We start from the raw sequence: 14,260 nt of genomic DNA, 5'->3' as shown, positions 1-14,260 counted from the left end.
TACGTCAACTTCTTTTACAAAGCCCTGTAGAAACACATGTCATGTCACTGAAGTTTTCTGCAGTATTTGGAACAGGCTGCCCAGGGAAGTGGTTGAGTCGTCCTCCCTGGAGGAATTTAAAAGACATGTAGACATGGCACTTGGGGACATGGTTTAGCAGTGGACTCGAAAGTGTTAGGTTTATGGTTGGACTCGATGTTCTTAAAGGTCTTTTCCAACCTAAACAGTTCTGTGATTCTGTGATTTCTTTTCTAACGGTAAATCTGAATGCTCCTCCTCTTCATTTCCATTTGCTTTTGACAGTGGTAGTGACAAAAATCACCACAGTCAATTGAATGGTCAGTTATAGTAATCCTTGATCCCCTTCTTTCTCTAATACAAAATCATGGAAAACAAAATTGAAACTTTATCACCAGACTTGCCTTTGTTGTACTGCAGCAGAAAATTAGAATTCCACCATAGCAGGACAGTTGTGATAATTGCAGCTTTTTCTTTTCAAAAGTGGCTGTTCGATCCAGTTCTGATGTAAGCCTTGTAAACTTCGTGCTTTGATGGGGATATAGAGTGAAAAATCTTGTTCTTTTTGAACAATTACTATTAGGGTGATTTCTGAAGGTTGTTCCAATGTAAAATGTTAGCAAACAGTCAATTTTTGTTTAAATACTTAGTACAGAGCCTGCTGTTCTGTAGTCTTCTCTGGAGAATACGCTCTCTGTTTTATTTTTGTGAAGTAAGGAATCTGAGGGATCCTTGAAAGAAGATAATGACTAGTGACATAAAAAAAAAACCAAACTTCTACTTTAATCCTTGATTAGTTAGTTTAAAAACCACTACTGACTTTCTTTCTTTATTCAAACTTTTGTTAAGTTTGATAGATTAAGATGCTCTTGGTGTTCTTGGTGACCTTGAGAGAATAAAAACAAGAACATAACAAAAACATTCAAGAACTGTCCCTTGCAGTCACCTACTCACGTTAAATCAAGTGTGACCAGAATAGTGATTTTTTACACTTTTCTTGAAATATGGGGCCTTTATAACAGTACGTATAATAGAAAATTGCTGAAAATAGGAATTGCATTTAATTAGTTTAGTCCTTGCTCTTACTTTTGTTCGGTTAAAGATCATTTAATAGTATGATAGGGCTTTCCACCATCTCCTATTTATTCCAAGCAAGAAGAGTTTCTGCTCATAATTGTTTCTGTGCAACACAATGTGCTTGGAATGTAATAATTGTAATTGTCTTTTGAATTATTGTTAAACTGCTGATACACTTCACTACTCTGTGCTTATTGTAATGTTTGCCACGTTCCAACAGCACCTTTGTGACAGTGGTTGATTAATGCTGAAATGCCAAGACTGGCCTATTCCTGATTTATCATCTGAATGCTGAGAAGTATTTCCCCCATGACAGCGCTATTTGCATCATCCTTGATTTCTTCTGCCTTTGTTTTCTGGCATGTCTACATACAAAAGAATTTAGCTTAAGAAGAAATTTAAAGTAAATTATTGTTTTTCTAAAGTTTGGTGCATTCACTGTCGGTTACATTTCCAAGTCAGGCTCTGGGCTGTTAGACAAGTGACATCATTTTCAAGTAGATGCAGCCTACAACAGTTTCTGCTGGGAGTAGCAAGTCCTCCACAGTGCAGATCAGATTTTCTAAGCTACGATTTTTAGTTTGCAGCATAGGAAAGCATCTAAGCACATAATTAAATCCCATAGATCTCTGTGAGATTCAAAATAAAACAACAGAAATTATTTCAATCATAATGGAAAAAAAAACCAAAACCAACTTTTTGTGTGACTTTGCTTGGTCCCATTTGCTGTTGTTTTCAACTCGTTTTAGTTCAGTGTCTGAATTCTTAGAAAAACAATTTTAACATGGTTCATAACATTTTTTTTTGCTACTGCTGCTTTCTGAAGAAAGCTAGTTTTTCCCTGATCTCAAAATACCCACAGTAGTAATGTCCTGCTATCAGAATTGCTTTTGTCAAAAGGCAGAGAAAGGGAGGTTGAAATTTGTTGTGAGCAATTTTATTTTGCGAAGAGATATTTGCTGATAAGAGAAGCATCTCAATGAAGCTCAGAATGAAGTTAAGGTATTATAAACATACTGGTCAGGGATTTTAGAACTATAGGTGGTGAATTAGAAGTTACCTTTTAGTCTAAATGGATTCATAAACTTCATTCTACCTGTGTTGTGTTGTCATGGAGAATTTTAATATTAATTCCAGCTTAATTATACATCCGAAAATTAAAAACATGAAAGAGATCTCTTCTGTTTTGCAACACTCATCATATTGTTGTTCTTTTAGAATAACTTACATCTGTTCTTCTATGGTTGTTCCTTCTTTTATGTTGCACATAATTATGAGGTGCCTTCTTTTACGCTGACATGTACCATCATGGAAATTTTTGATAGGCTATGAATAAATTCAGTAGATGCCTGTTAATATAAATGTGACTCACATTCAGTCTTATACAGATGTTTACTTATAGAACAGAATTGTGCATCAAGACAAATTGTGCCATCAGCTACATGGGTATAAGTTAACTCTCACTGACTTCAGTGTGACTGAGTCACACCCATACATCTGAGAGCTGAACGGGGTCTCTTTTCTTTATGTTCAAAGTTTTGTCTGGCCCAGTCCAGGGTTAGAATGAGTTTGTTTGTTTTTTAATCCCATCAGCAGATCTACTTTTTCAGCAGAATAGGTCCTAAGATTTAGAACCAAGGAAGCCACCCATCAGTTCAAAAACATTCATTGTAACACACTAATCCTATTTACTCTTGATGGCTTTGTTTCTTAGATTCTTTATTTTTTCTGCTCAGTGAATTTTCTGCTCCTTGAATTAAATGTAATAATTAAGGTCTTTAAGCAGAACTTTCTCCATTGAGGCCAAATCCATGCATTTAGATAAATCAGCTAACCAGAAAAAGCCAGAAACTGAGTTTGTTCCCTATTTTTGCTGGTTTTTAGTTGCATTTGCCCTTGTGGAAATGGAGAACATTTTTAGATTCATGGAGCATTCTTAAAACTCTGTGTAGAAAAACGTTTCAAATGACTCCTAGGTTGCTATGAAGCCATGAATACTAATCTCAAATAAATGCTTTTGTCAACCACCACAAATGATCTTAGGCTGCATATTGGGGACACAGTACATTGCTTATCATGTGTGCCAATATTCATCTGGTAGCATCGGTCTTTTGTGGAAAAAGTTCTCCTCTGAGCTTATAAATAGAAATAAAATTCTGTGCTTACCAATAAAGGATAAAGGGACATGACAGTCCTTTGGGAAGTCCCTTGTGTCTGCCCTCGTGTACTTTCTCTCTCTAAAACATCAAGGGATTTGCTTTTAAATAAAAACAGACTGTATTCTCTCTCCTTATTCCAGATGGACCATGATCCCCGAAACCCAGCATATATTGCCACCCAGGGCCCTCTCCCTGCTACTGTTGCTGACTTCTGGCAGGTACGTTAAGCTTGGTTTCCAAAATGAATTTATGTTACAGATCACATGTTTTCACATGCTTCTAGAAATGTAAGGTGTATAAAAATCTCTTCTGCTTGAGTTACAATAGATGGAAAGACCTTAGTTCAATCATCTTTAAAGATCTAGTGTGTGGATATTAAGAACATTTATGTATATGGCAAACCCTGCTTAGAAATAGTTGATCTGGATATTACATTGAAAAACTCAGGTGAAAGTGTTCACATTTTAGAGGCAAACTTCAACCCAGGTCTCCATAATTAAACTGCTGCCAAGGACTGGATGATTTTCAGAGGTCTTGACCTTCTTAAGAGTGTAGCCAGAATTCATTGTGATTCTTCAGAACAAAAAGGACCTAAAAGTAAGTGCTGTGAATTTTTCCATTAGAACCTACTTCATTCATGCCCCAGTTCCCCAAAATGCTTATTCTTATGCATTTTCCCCATTGCATATGGTTGAGTTAAGACCTGCTGCATAAAGTTACACAGGTGCATAATCTTTTGCGGGACTGGGGCTAGAGGCAGTAGTTATTAATGCACAAACACAAGCATGCAGGTTTTTTTATGTGCTCATGTGGCTCTCAGATTTGGACATACACACACTGTCAGGCTAGGTGTGTGCGATTGTGTGATGGATGTGCTGCATTGCATATTCCTTTGTAAGTGTAAAAGTGTGCCTGAAAGCTTACTGGAGCTGTTTGGGGAAGAGGTCGACTGGGACTCATTGTCAACACAAACATATGTTCTTATTTTTTGGTTTGCATTATGAATTTAGAAGCTTTTGTTCTGAAGATAAAGAATGTCTACATTAAAATTTCAGAAGTGCCATTATGTTTTAGCAGTTTGCACCAGTTGAAATCATCTTCTATCTTCATCTGCATCACTTGTCTGTGATTAGAAAGCATAAACTGATCCCTATTAAAGACACTTCTCATGTCACAATTTCCTGCTGTCTCTGATGAGTAACTAAGATCCAGTTTTCAAAAAGTTTGATTTTGGGTGCCTGGTGCTCAGTTTCAGATATTTTGGGTCTAGTTTTTAGAAGTCCAGAGTAAATTCTTTATGCTTGATGTCAGCTGAGCTGCTCAAATTTTCAAGTAACTTGTGATATTTTGTCTTCAGCATCTTTTTTCCTTTGGTGAGTGGATTTCTTATATCAGGCATGATACTTGAAAATGTGTCTCTTAAGTTAAACATGCATAATCAAATACCTTGCTAGCTATTCTGTAGTAATATTTTATTATTCCCAAGGCCCAGGGTTTTTAATTGCATATTTTTGCATATTTGTTTGTTTGTATTTTATATATTTTTACTTGCAAGAACACCTTTACATATTGAAAAAAATATATATTCTCATTTTTAAAGGAGGCGTTTAAAGAAAAAACTTTGTGTAAGCACAGCTGCTGACACAGAAATCAGAATTAGTCATACCAACATAGTATGAACAATATATTTTGTTCTTCTACCTTTCTAATTTGAGCAGTTAGGCAAAGTGTTTGCACAGACATAGAGTGACTAGAACTGAAATGCTATTTCATTGTTCTGTGATCCATTCTTCTTCATTCCAACTTTGTATTCAAAAGGTCGCTTCCTTGACTTTATTTCTTCATCCTGTTTGTGAGTGAAGAGTCCTCAATTTCCTTCACTTTCCTTCTACTCTTTTTAGCTATTTCTCCTTCCAATCACCTGTCAGTGAAAGTTCACTCCCATCTCCCCACCAGACTTGTTGCATACATCTCCATGGAAACCATTTGGCAGCTGTGGTTCAGCTCTGGTCAAGTGTGCCATGTGTCTATTTTTTATTTTATATTCTTTTATTATTTCTTCTATTAGAAAAGTTTGTTTCTTACATTTATTTTGATGATGTCTGTCACTTCAGCAGAGCAATCTACCTTTGTCTGATGGTCCATCACCTGCTTTTCTTACACCTAAACTTCCTACGTGTCAATGTAGACCACATGTCAATGTACCAGTTCCTGTCTCAGGCTTTTTATGTCACCCAGGGTGTCAACTAGGTGTAATAAATAAGCCAGGAGAGATTAACTTAAAGAACACTGTGTCCATTGCTGCTGAAATGTAGTAGGTACACTGTACAAGTCAAAAGACATGGCTTGAGCCTCTTGTGGTTAATGTCCAGATACAGGAGCAAAGTTTGCATCAGTTTTTTGCCTTGTAGTACCTATTTTAATTCAATGCAGGGAAACCTGAACTTGTTATAGAAAATGGACTGTTAACTCCAGTCAGGACAGAGTTCTTGATGTTTCAGGAATATAGTTTTCTGTAGTTTATACAAACCATGGTGCTGCCACCAGGGGTTATTTAAAGATTCAGTTATTTATTCCTGATACATTTTCTCAGTGGTTCTCCTCCCTCTCCCTCCTGCACTTAATACCAGCTGCTGCTGAGCGGTATTGCTTTTTTCCCCTTTTGTGTGCTCAGTGAAGCAGTTTTCTGACATAGAGAGAAGAGTGACTGACTCCAGAGAGACCTGGGACTGTTCTGCTCTTCCTTGTCTAAATGCACAATGTCATGCTTTAGCAAGTCCAACAGAAACTCTTGGAGCTTGGCATCACCGACTATGGCAATTTACTAGATGTATTGCTTCCTGCTTTCGCAAAGACTTAGCTGCTAAGATTCCCAAAAGCCTAGTTGCATGGTGGGCATCAGCCACTCTGTTTTATCTTGGTTGAAAAGCTACCCCAGCAAGAAATTGTTAATTTTTTTTCTGCCCCTGTGGGCATTTCAAGCTGATTTCTAAAAAACACTTGTATACAAGTCATTTGTTTTACTTGAAAGGGTAAGACAGCTTTCTTGGCATTTACAACACAGCTGATACCCATAATGAAATCCAAACTGCTCCTGATTTTTCCTGACTGTCTAGATTTCATGCTCAAATTCCAGAGATACAGTTTCTAAACTTAATTTCCCTTAAACTTGCTTTAGATTCTTCTACCCATCAGTGACTATATAGAGTCATAGAATAGTTTCGGTTGTAAGCGACCTTAAAGATCATCTAGTTCCAACCCTCCTGCCATGGGCAGGGACACCTCCCACTAGATCTGGCTGCCCAAGGCCCCATCCACTCTGACCTTGAACACCTCCGGGGATGAGGCATCCACAACTTCCCTGGGCAACCTATCTACATTATCAAGCAGTGTGGTCCACTAGGAATGGATTTGTAGAGTGTCACAGTACTTACTTAGTAATTTTTAATTTAGACCAGCTTTTCAATGATCCAATGGATTGAATGCCTGTTGTTGAGAGAGAAAGCTACAGATGCATTTGAAGGAAGTTTCTTCCAAAAGGAACCCAGTTCTTGAGCTCTAACAGTGCTCTTTAGTGTCTGTTGCTCTTCATGTCTGTTACCCACATGATGATGTGGTCACATGCATTATCTCTTATTTAAGACCAAACAGATGATTTAGATTTGGATAATCATTTTTCCTAGTTTTATTGGCAGGCCCCTCTAAGACCTGTTGTCTTGATCCAGTGCCCAGTAGATTTGTGCAGGTGCTATTAAGATACTTAGCAATTAAATCCTCGTTTACTGTTGTCAGTTTGCCTAGATCTGAACAAAGATCACAGTCAGCTCAGTGTCTTCTCTTTCCCAAACCAGACAAAGCTTTGATGATGCTTTGTCCAGGCTCATCTTGTTTTGCATTCTTACTACTAGTGAGCAGATCCGTGTCTAGTACCCCTATGGAACTGGAGAGGGAGCAGTTTCAGTCGTCTCGCTAGTGACTACTTCTTGGAAGATTATGTCCCTTTGGTAAGGTGAGGAAGAAGAGTGTGTTTTGTTCTTCAGTACCATCTAACTCAAGCCACTAGAGTTGGCCATTAGGCTCAGCATTTTCTGTACATCTTTCTATTCATTTGGGTTTTCATGTTGACCTGAGAGAAGTGGAATTTTTTCTTCCAAGGATGCAGTCTTTGAGCTGGGTATAGTCCTAACTCCTGATGTTGATCATTTTCAAATGTGTATATGTTGTAAAAATAATTATGATTTAAAAGGCAAGAGTCTTAATTTGGATTTTCTAATGGCATGGGACCACTTCTTGGCATCAGACTTCTAAAGTTGTCTGTGTCCCTTTGGTTTACTTGTCCAGCTCTTTATGTTCTTGGCATAGCTCCTCTAAATCAGCATGTACCAACTTAGTTCCAACTTTCCTGGTTTACCCTTTTCTTTGAAAACTTTCTAGCCTGCAGGAGTTGTGTTGTCAGTCACGTCATTGATCTGTTTTGCCACAGGGCTTCCTAATCTGCCTGGATACTCAGTGTTTGCAGCTCAAGCAGAGATTTCATCTTTGCCTGCATGTCATCTCTTAGACTGCTCTGGAAATTTTCCAGCTACTACTTTAATTAATTTTGAAAAGCCTCCAGCTGATTTAAATCTTCTTTTAATTTCATCTGGTCTTGTTTTCATCTCTTTTTACCAATTACTATTTCCGAGAGATATCTCCTTCATTGATTCTATTTTGATTCAGTGGGAATTCCACCTCATGATTCCATTTCTTGAAAACTGGATGCCTCTCCTCACATGGTACTAATCCATTTTTACCTGACTAGTTAAACAATTTGCCAGGTCTGTGGGTTGTTTTCTTCTCAGCTGGAAAAAGAATTCATCCTCAGGATAAGGGTTTGCTTTGAAATAGTTCTATTTTATTTATGAAGAAAGTACAGATTTTTATTTCCTTGAACAAGGGCAGAATCAAATAACAGGCAATAACTTCTTTTTTCTAAACCTCATTCACCCGGTGTTTTACCCCCAACCTTTCTTTCAGCTTTTGTTCTACCACAGTCACGCTACTTTGTCAAGCTGTGCTTGAGGTTTCTTTATTACTTTTACATATTTTTGCTGCTTATCTGGATTAATCATCTTGCCTTGATTAATGCTCCTCTCCCTGCATTAAGCATACCAGTTTCTAGAGAAACTCATGGGTCCATATGTTTCACATTTCTCTTGTTTTTGATGATAACTTCTGTAATTTCGGTTATCAGGCTCCATAAAAGAGCTTGCTTGTTTCTTACATTTATCATGTATGAAAGGTGATGATTTTGTCCAGCAGCTTCAGTGAGATTTCACTCAGCTCTTTCACATAATGCTATTAAAATTCAACATCTCTTTGAACATAATTCAAAAGAAAAAGGATGTAGAACATTTCTGATCTATAACAAGTTTTCGCAGCAGGAGTTCCATGTTGCGAATAATTCTGGAGGCATAAAATTTTATTATTTTCTGTATGTGCTGGGTTATAATTCCATGAAGCGTTTGACATGAAGTACATGTCTCAACTTGCAAAGCATTCTAAGAAGCAAGGGATGATAATATGCAAGAAACTTTTCTAGGAGTTAGGATATTTAGAACTAGCTGTCCTTGCAGTGAAAAACTGTTCCTAATTATGCCAGTTTTATAAATTGCATTTCTGCTAAGGTTTGTCATCTCCAAATGGAGATTTCTGTAGGAGGCTATAATTTTTCCCTCTGGAAAACACCCCTCATTATGCCTTCCTTTCATAAATCTACCCACATTTGCCCTTATTTCCCCTCCCCTCTTCTTCGAGGGAAGGACACTTTCTGGGGTTTTGGATTTTTTTTTATTTTACCATATTAGGTAAAATAGAGGGAAGGATCGGACAACTGTTGTCAAGTGGCTTGAGCCAATATACCAATATGCTTCTTAATTGTCTTAGAAAATCAAATCATATGTGATGTATTTTTATGTAAGTATTTGTTTTCTTTCTTTGATGTCCTTTCTCCATGACCAACATAATTAATAAGTGTACAAATGTTATGTAACTTCTGTGGAAGGAGTAGAGAAATATTATTTTCCTCATTTCGCAGACATTCAATTAAGTTCAGAGCACCTACAGCAGTAAGTCATAAGATTAAATACAGTCGACATTGGTACTCTGGACCAGAAAATTTCCTGGGTTTTGCCTGAATAGATCTGTAGCTTAGGCTAGATGCCTTAGTCCCTAGAGGACTCTAGTCTGGCAGGGATGACAGAGCAGAGACCACTCATGAGCGGCACTGAGTCAGACACAGGATGAGGAACTGGCAGACTATCACCAGCTTCAGTTCAAGAACTGACTGTTGTTTCCCTCTCAGATCATACCAGCATGTTAAGAACCCAACTCCTGAATTGTGGTCTTGAGAACATGTTGAATATTTGTGTATCTGCTTGGCAATACTTGCTTTTATCTTACAGTTTTGGGATTCGACAAAAGAAATATAAATACTGTCAGTTGATTGCTTCCTGTGTAAAAAGCATTAGCCATCGGTGATCTCCAAGGGCAAATCCCTGTGGGCAGGAGACCATGTCCCTGTAGCTCAATGAGTCTCCCTGAAAAATTGGTGTTGCAAGCCCATGGGCTGTTTAGGAACAACAGTACCAAACTGTTCTCTGCTCTAACTGCTGGTTTCTGTGCTCCTGGTTTGGCATGTTTTGTGGGTGCTGAAATTAATTTACAGACTAAATTATTTTTCTGCAGTTGGTTCTGTGTAGAACACAGTGCTTTCAAGCAAATTTGATTCCCAAGTTTTATTTTCCTTTCCTGGAATGGGACTTCCTGCATGTCTAATCAGTTCTCACCTTCAGAAAGAAGAGCAGATGAAAAGCGACACAAAGCAATTCAATGTGTAAAATATGCATATTTTAATTTAATAAAAGAAAAACAGCGAGGGAGAGATAGGCACAGAACAGTAGCCCCTAGAGCTCCAGTAACTTGTGAAGCAATGTGAAATAAATATAGCATTAGGAATTCCACAGGCGTTCAGGAAAGAGGTGTGCGTTTAGAATCATAGAATCATAGAATAACCAGGTTGGAAGAGACCCACCAGATCTGCGAGTCCAACTGTTCCTATCAAACACTAAACCATGCCCCTTAGCACCTCGTCCACCTGTGCCTTAAACACCTCCAGGGAAGGTGACTCAACCACCTCCCTGGGCAGCCTCAGACAGGGACCAATGACCCTTTCTGTGAAGAATTTTTTCCTAATGTCCAGCCTAAACCTCCCCTGGTGGAGCTTGAGGCCATTCCCTCTTGTCCTGTCCCCTGTCACTTGGGAGAAGAGGCCAGCACCCTCCTCTCTACAACGTCCTTTCAGGTAGTTGTAGAGAGCAATGAGGTCTCCCCTCAACCTCCTCTTCTCCAGGCTAAACAACCCCAGCTCTCTCAGCCGCTCCTCATAAGGCCTGTTCTCCAGCCCCTTCACCAGCTTCGTTGCTCTTCTCTGGACTCGCTCCAGAGCCTCAACATCCTTCTTGCGGTGAGGGGCCCAGAACTGAACACAGGATTCGAGGAGCGGTCTCACCAGTGCCGAGTACAGAGGGAGAATAACCTCCCTGGACCTGCTGGTCACGCTGTTTCTGATACAAGCCAAGATGTCATTGGCCTTCTTGGCCACCTGGGCACACTGCTGGCTCATGTTCAGTCGTCTCATGTTCAGTTTACTATGCTCACTTCTAATTATGTCTCCTGCTGGAGAAGGTATTTGAAGTAGTCCTTTTAAAATGTCTGTTTATTTATTTTTTAGGTTCCACCTTTCCAATACTAAAGTGAAAAGCTAATTACTGACTATTTTGGTGGACTTCCCCATCTTAACGTGGCTTTGTCAGCACTGCAATGCTAAATAACACTCATTTAAATTATTTAATAATAAGATTTTAGTTAGGAGTGTATTGAGTCATCTTCACTTTGCCTTTCCCATTGACTTTCAAACAAGTGCTGCCGTAATAGCAGGGACATAGCACACAGAGCCAGCCAGATGACCACATATTTATATATGGTCCTCTCTGAAGCCATGTTTTCAACTGCAAGGGTCAAATATTTTTTTAATTCATTAAAGATTGCTGATTGTTAAGTTTTCAACCTGCAGATTTGCTTAGCTGTCTGGCACAGCTATGACTTTGGAAATGGCAATTCTGACTTTGCCAGATTTGACCCATTTCATGTAAAATGGTAGTTGTTTTGGTTGTTTTCAACCAAAATGTTTCACAAAAAAAGGTTGCTTTTTGACTGGTGTATATTATGAAGTTCTAGTTGACAACAAAAATGTAGATTTCCAAATTAGAGTTGGTTTTTTTTTCCTAGTTAAAAGATCAACCCTTTTTTTAAACCATTAAAACACTGGAGTTTGATTTTAAAATATTCCAGAAAATACCATTTTTAGACTGTCTCCATTCAGTACAGTGTTTCCTATTTCCAGTGGAGAACTTGAAAGAAGACACATTTGCATTAATTACTTTCGAGATATGTAATGAGATGACTATTATGTTATAGAGGAAGGCTTACTACCTTGCTTTGTTGTTGCTTTTAGGAGTTGTGTTTATTCATGCTGAGTTCTGCTTATCATGAGAAATTATTTGGGCTTCGTTTGCTTGTTTGTCTACTTTTCCAAACAGTTGCATTTATGAACTATTTGGGAAATCTAAAACACTGAAGAGCTGAATTCTTTAGTTTGCTGGAGATCTCTTCCAGAAAACAGCTGGTGTGATTAGCCTGTTATTTTTAGTGAACAGGCTGAATTTAAGTAATTAACCCATCTATTTTCTACTTCTAAATCGTCACATTTTAGAAACTTCTCCACCAGTCCCTGTCAAAAGAAGAGTGTCTGGTTGGACCACATACCTTGTCATGTCTCAGTCACTAAAATAAAGAAGAAAATGGGTGAAGAAGGGGGATGGAGTGGTTCATTAATTATAAAAAGAAGCTTCAAAATGATGAAGGGTCTGAAAAAAAGGAAGGAGTTCGTATTAACCATTTTACTTACAAGCTAGTGAAAAAGGAAATTTTAAAGTACAAGTTTTCAAAAAGTGGCTCTTTATCAGATTTGTGGCAATGTTGTGGCACCGTTTCTCCTACTTGTGACTTGATTTTTCTCCTTGTTTGAATCTGTGCTCCTTTGCAAGTAATTCATATTAAATATAATTCATTGCAATGAGGAAGCCCTTTGTATGGGACTGGCATGCCAGATAACCACAGCATGAAGTCTCTACACGTGGTAGATTTCATCAACAGGGCATCCTGTGGATGTCAAACAGGCTGCTCATCTCTGGGTTGCAGGATTCAGCCTTTAATTTGCAATAAATTGAAAGGAATTTTTTTTCTTGTCTAAGAAATGTTTTGAGAATGATGCATACAGCAGAACCTCATTAAGGATCATTAACATGTTACTCTCTAGACATAAAGACTGAAGGTAGACATGTCACAGAAAATTATACAGTGCTTTCCCTTTTCAGTAAAATGTGTGTTGTAGAGTTCTGTACTATGCTCCTATATGGAACTCAGACTTTATCACTTCTATTTAGAAGACTCCGTTCAGTATTTCTTTTTCTCCTGGAAGTGTCACCTTAAATTACAAATGTGAAACTACCTATGCTAGGAGACCTGATTAAGTTCCATTTAATATGGTTATTTCCACAACAGTAGTTAACACTTGGAGTCTAAGGCTTAATTTTGCTGGGCTCAACCTAAAGCCAAAAACCTCTGTCCTTAGGACCTTATATTCTCTTTATTCTCATATCACTGCACTGAGATACTTTCTGTTGTGCAAGCATGCAAAGTTCAGAATTGTGTAAATTACTGTGAATTTGCACCTGAACCTCCTCCTATATTCTCCAAGCCTTAGTGAAATGTCTCTTTGGTAATCAGAGGTGCTTCTCCAGTGGCTAAACTGGGACTGTGTAGATCGGGTCTGTGATACCTCCTCCTTCACTAATCATAAAGACACACTTTTGGGGGGCACTTTCTAACATGTGGCCATGTCTGGACACTCAGAGCACAGCAAAGTGTTATGTGTTGGAAGGTGTGGCTTACAAAAAATCTATCACCACGTTAAACGTGGGATGGTGAACAGGAGACAGTGTAAAACTCTGTAAACTGCCTTTGAATCATCCCACTTCTGCATTATTTGGAAAGAAATCCAGACAACAGCCTGGTGCTCTAACATTTAAGTTATCAATGAAAGAAAGAAAATGCTGTAGTCCTCTACTCACAGGCTGTGAGTCTTAGTGAAAATCCCTTCTCAGTGGTAAGCACAGGAGATGCTGTGACAATTGCTTGTAACAGGGATCATGGCACTAGATTGCATTGCCTTCTCGATTTAGTAGATTTGACTTCTACATTTTCACACAATGACCTAAAAGAAATATTATACCCAGGAGTAACTTTGAAATTGTTTGTTTAAATGAACTTTCATTTGGATTTATGCTTAATGAAATCTTCAGAGATGCAGGCAGCCCTTCTCTAATGAAATGCTGTATCTTTGAACCAATGAACAGGGTTGTCAAACCGTAAGGATTCCACTCTAAACGAGTGGGCTTTTATAATGTTACACTTGGGTGGCACAAGCAGAGTGCTAGATGATTAGTTTATGGTCTAGATCATTGTATTTTTATTACACTCATAAAAACTGTGTTTCTCCTCATTTTCGTAATAGCTTCAATGAGCTTCTATACCTTCTAGAGGGACATTAAATCGTTATGTGATGAAAATACTGATTTAGTGGGGCTAGTTTTAAAGTAAGATACATGTTTGGAATTCTTATCTTAGTAGGTGATACTATGTTAGAATGAATGAAATCTGTGTCATCTTTCTTACATACAAAGAAGATTCCCGGCTGTGGCCTAAAACAAATGCAAAACAAAAAAGATACAAATGATAAATCTGTATCTGTCTATAAAATAAATCATCTATCAACTTAATGTATTTTTGCTGTGTTTGTGGCATTGTTAGTTTTTAACAGGGGAATGAATCAATTACAGATACTT

At 38.1% G+C, this 14,260-nt stretch overlaps 1 protein-coding gene across 1 annotated transcript in view; it reads left to right on the top strand.

Moving 5' to 3' along the window:
* The window catches only part of PTPRN2 (protein tyrosine phosphatase receptor type N2), a 652,986-nt gene that overhangs the window by 602,301 nt on the left and 36,425 nt on the right, over positions 1 to 14,260 (top strand). The window contains exon 17 of the mRNA XM_069859311.1: positions 3,395 to 3,472. Coding sequence (XP_069715412.1) covers positions 3,395 to 3,472 — 78 coding nt within the window. The remainder of the gene's footprint in view (positions 1 to 3,394; positions 3,473 to 14,260) is intronic.

This window comes from Phaenicophaeus curvirostris, chromosome 6 (genome assembly GCF_032191515.1).
Source record: "Phaenicophaeus curvirostris isolate KB17595 chromosome 6, BPBGC_Pcur_1.0, whole genome shotgun sequence".
NCBI classification, from domain to species: Eukaryota; Metazoa; Chordata; class Aves; order Cuculiformes; family Cuculidae; genus Phaenicophaeus; species Phaenicophaeus curvirostris.
The sequence above is the reverse complement of the archived record's forward strand: the minus strand, read 5'-3'. Positions and strand labels throughout refer to the sequence as shown.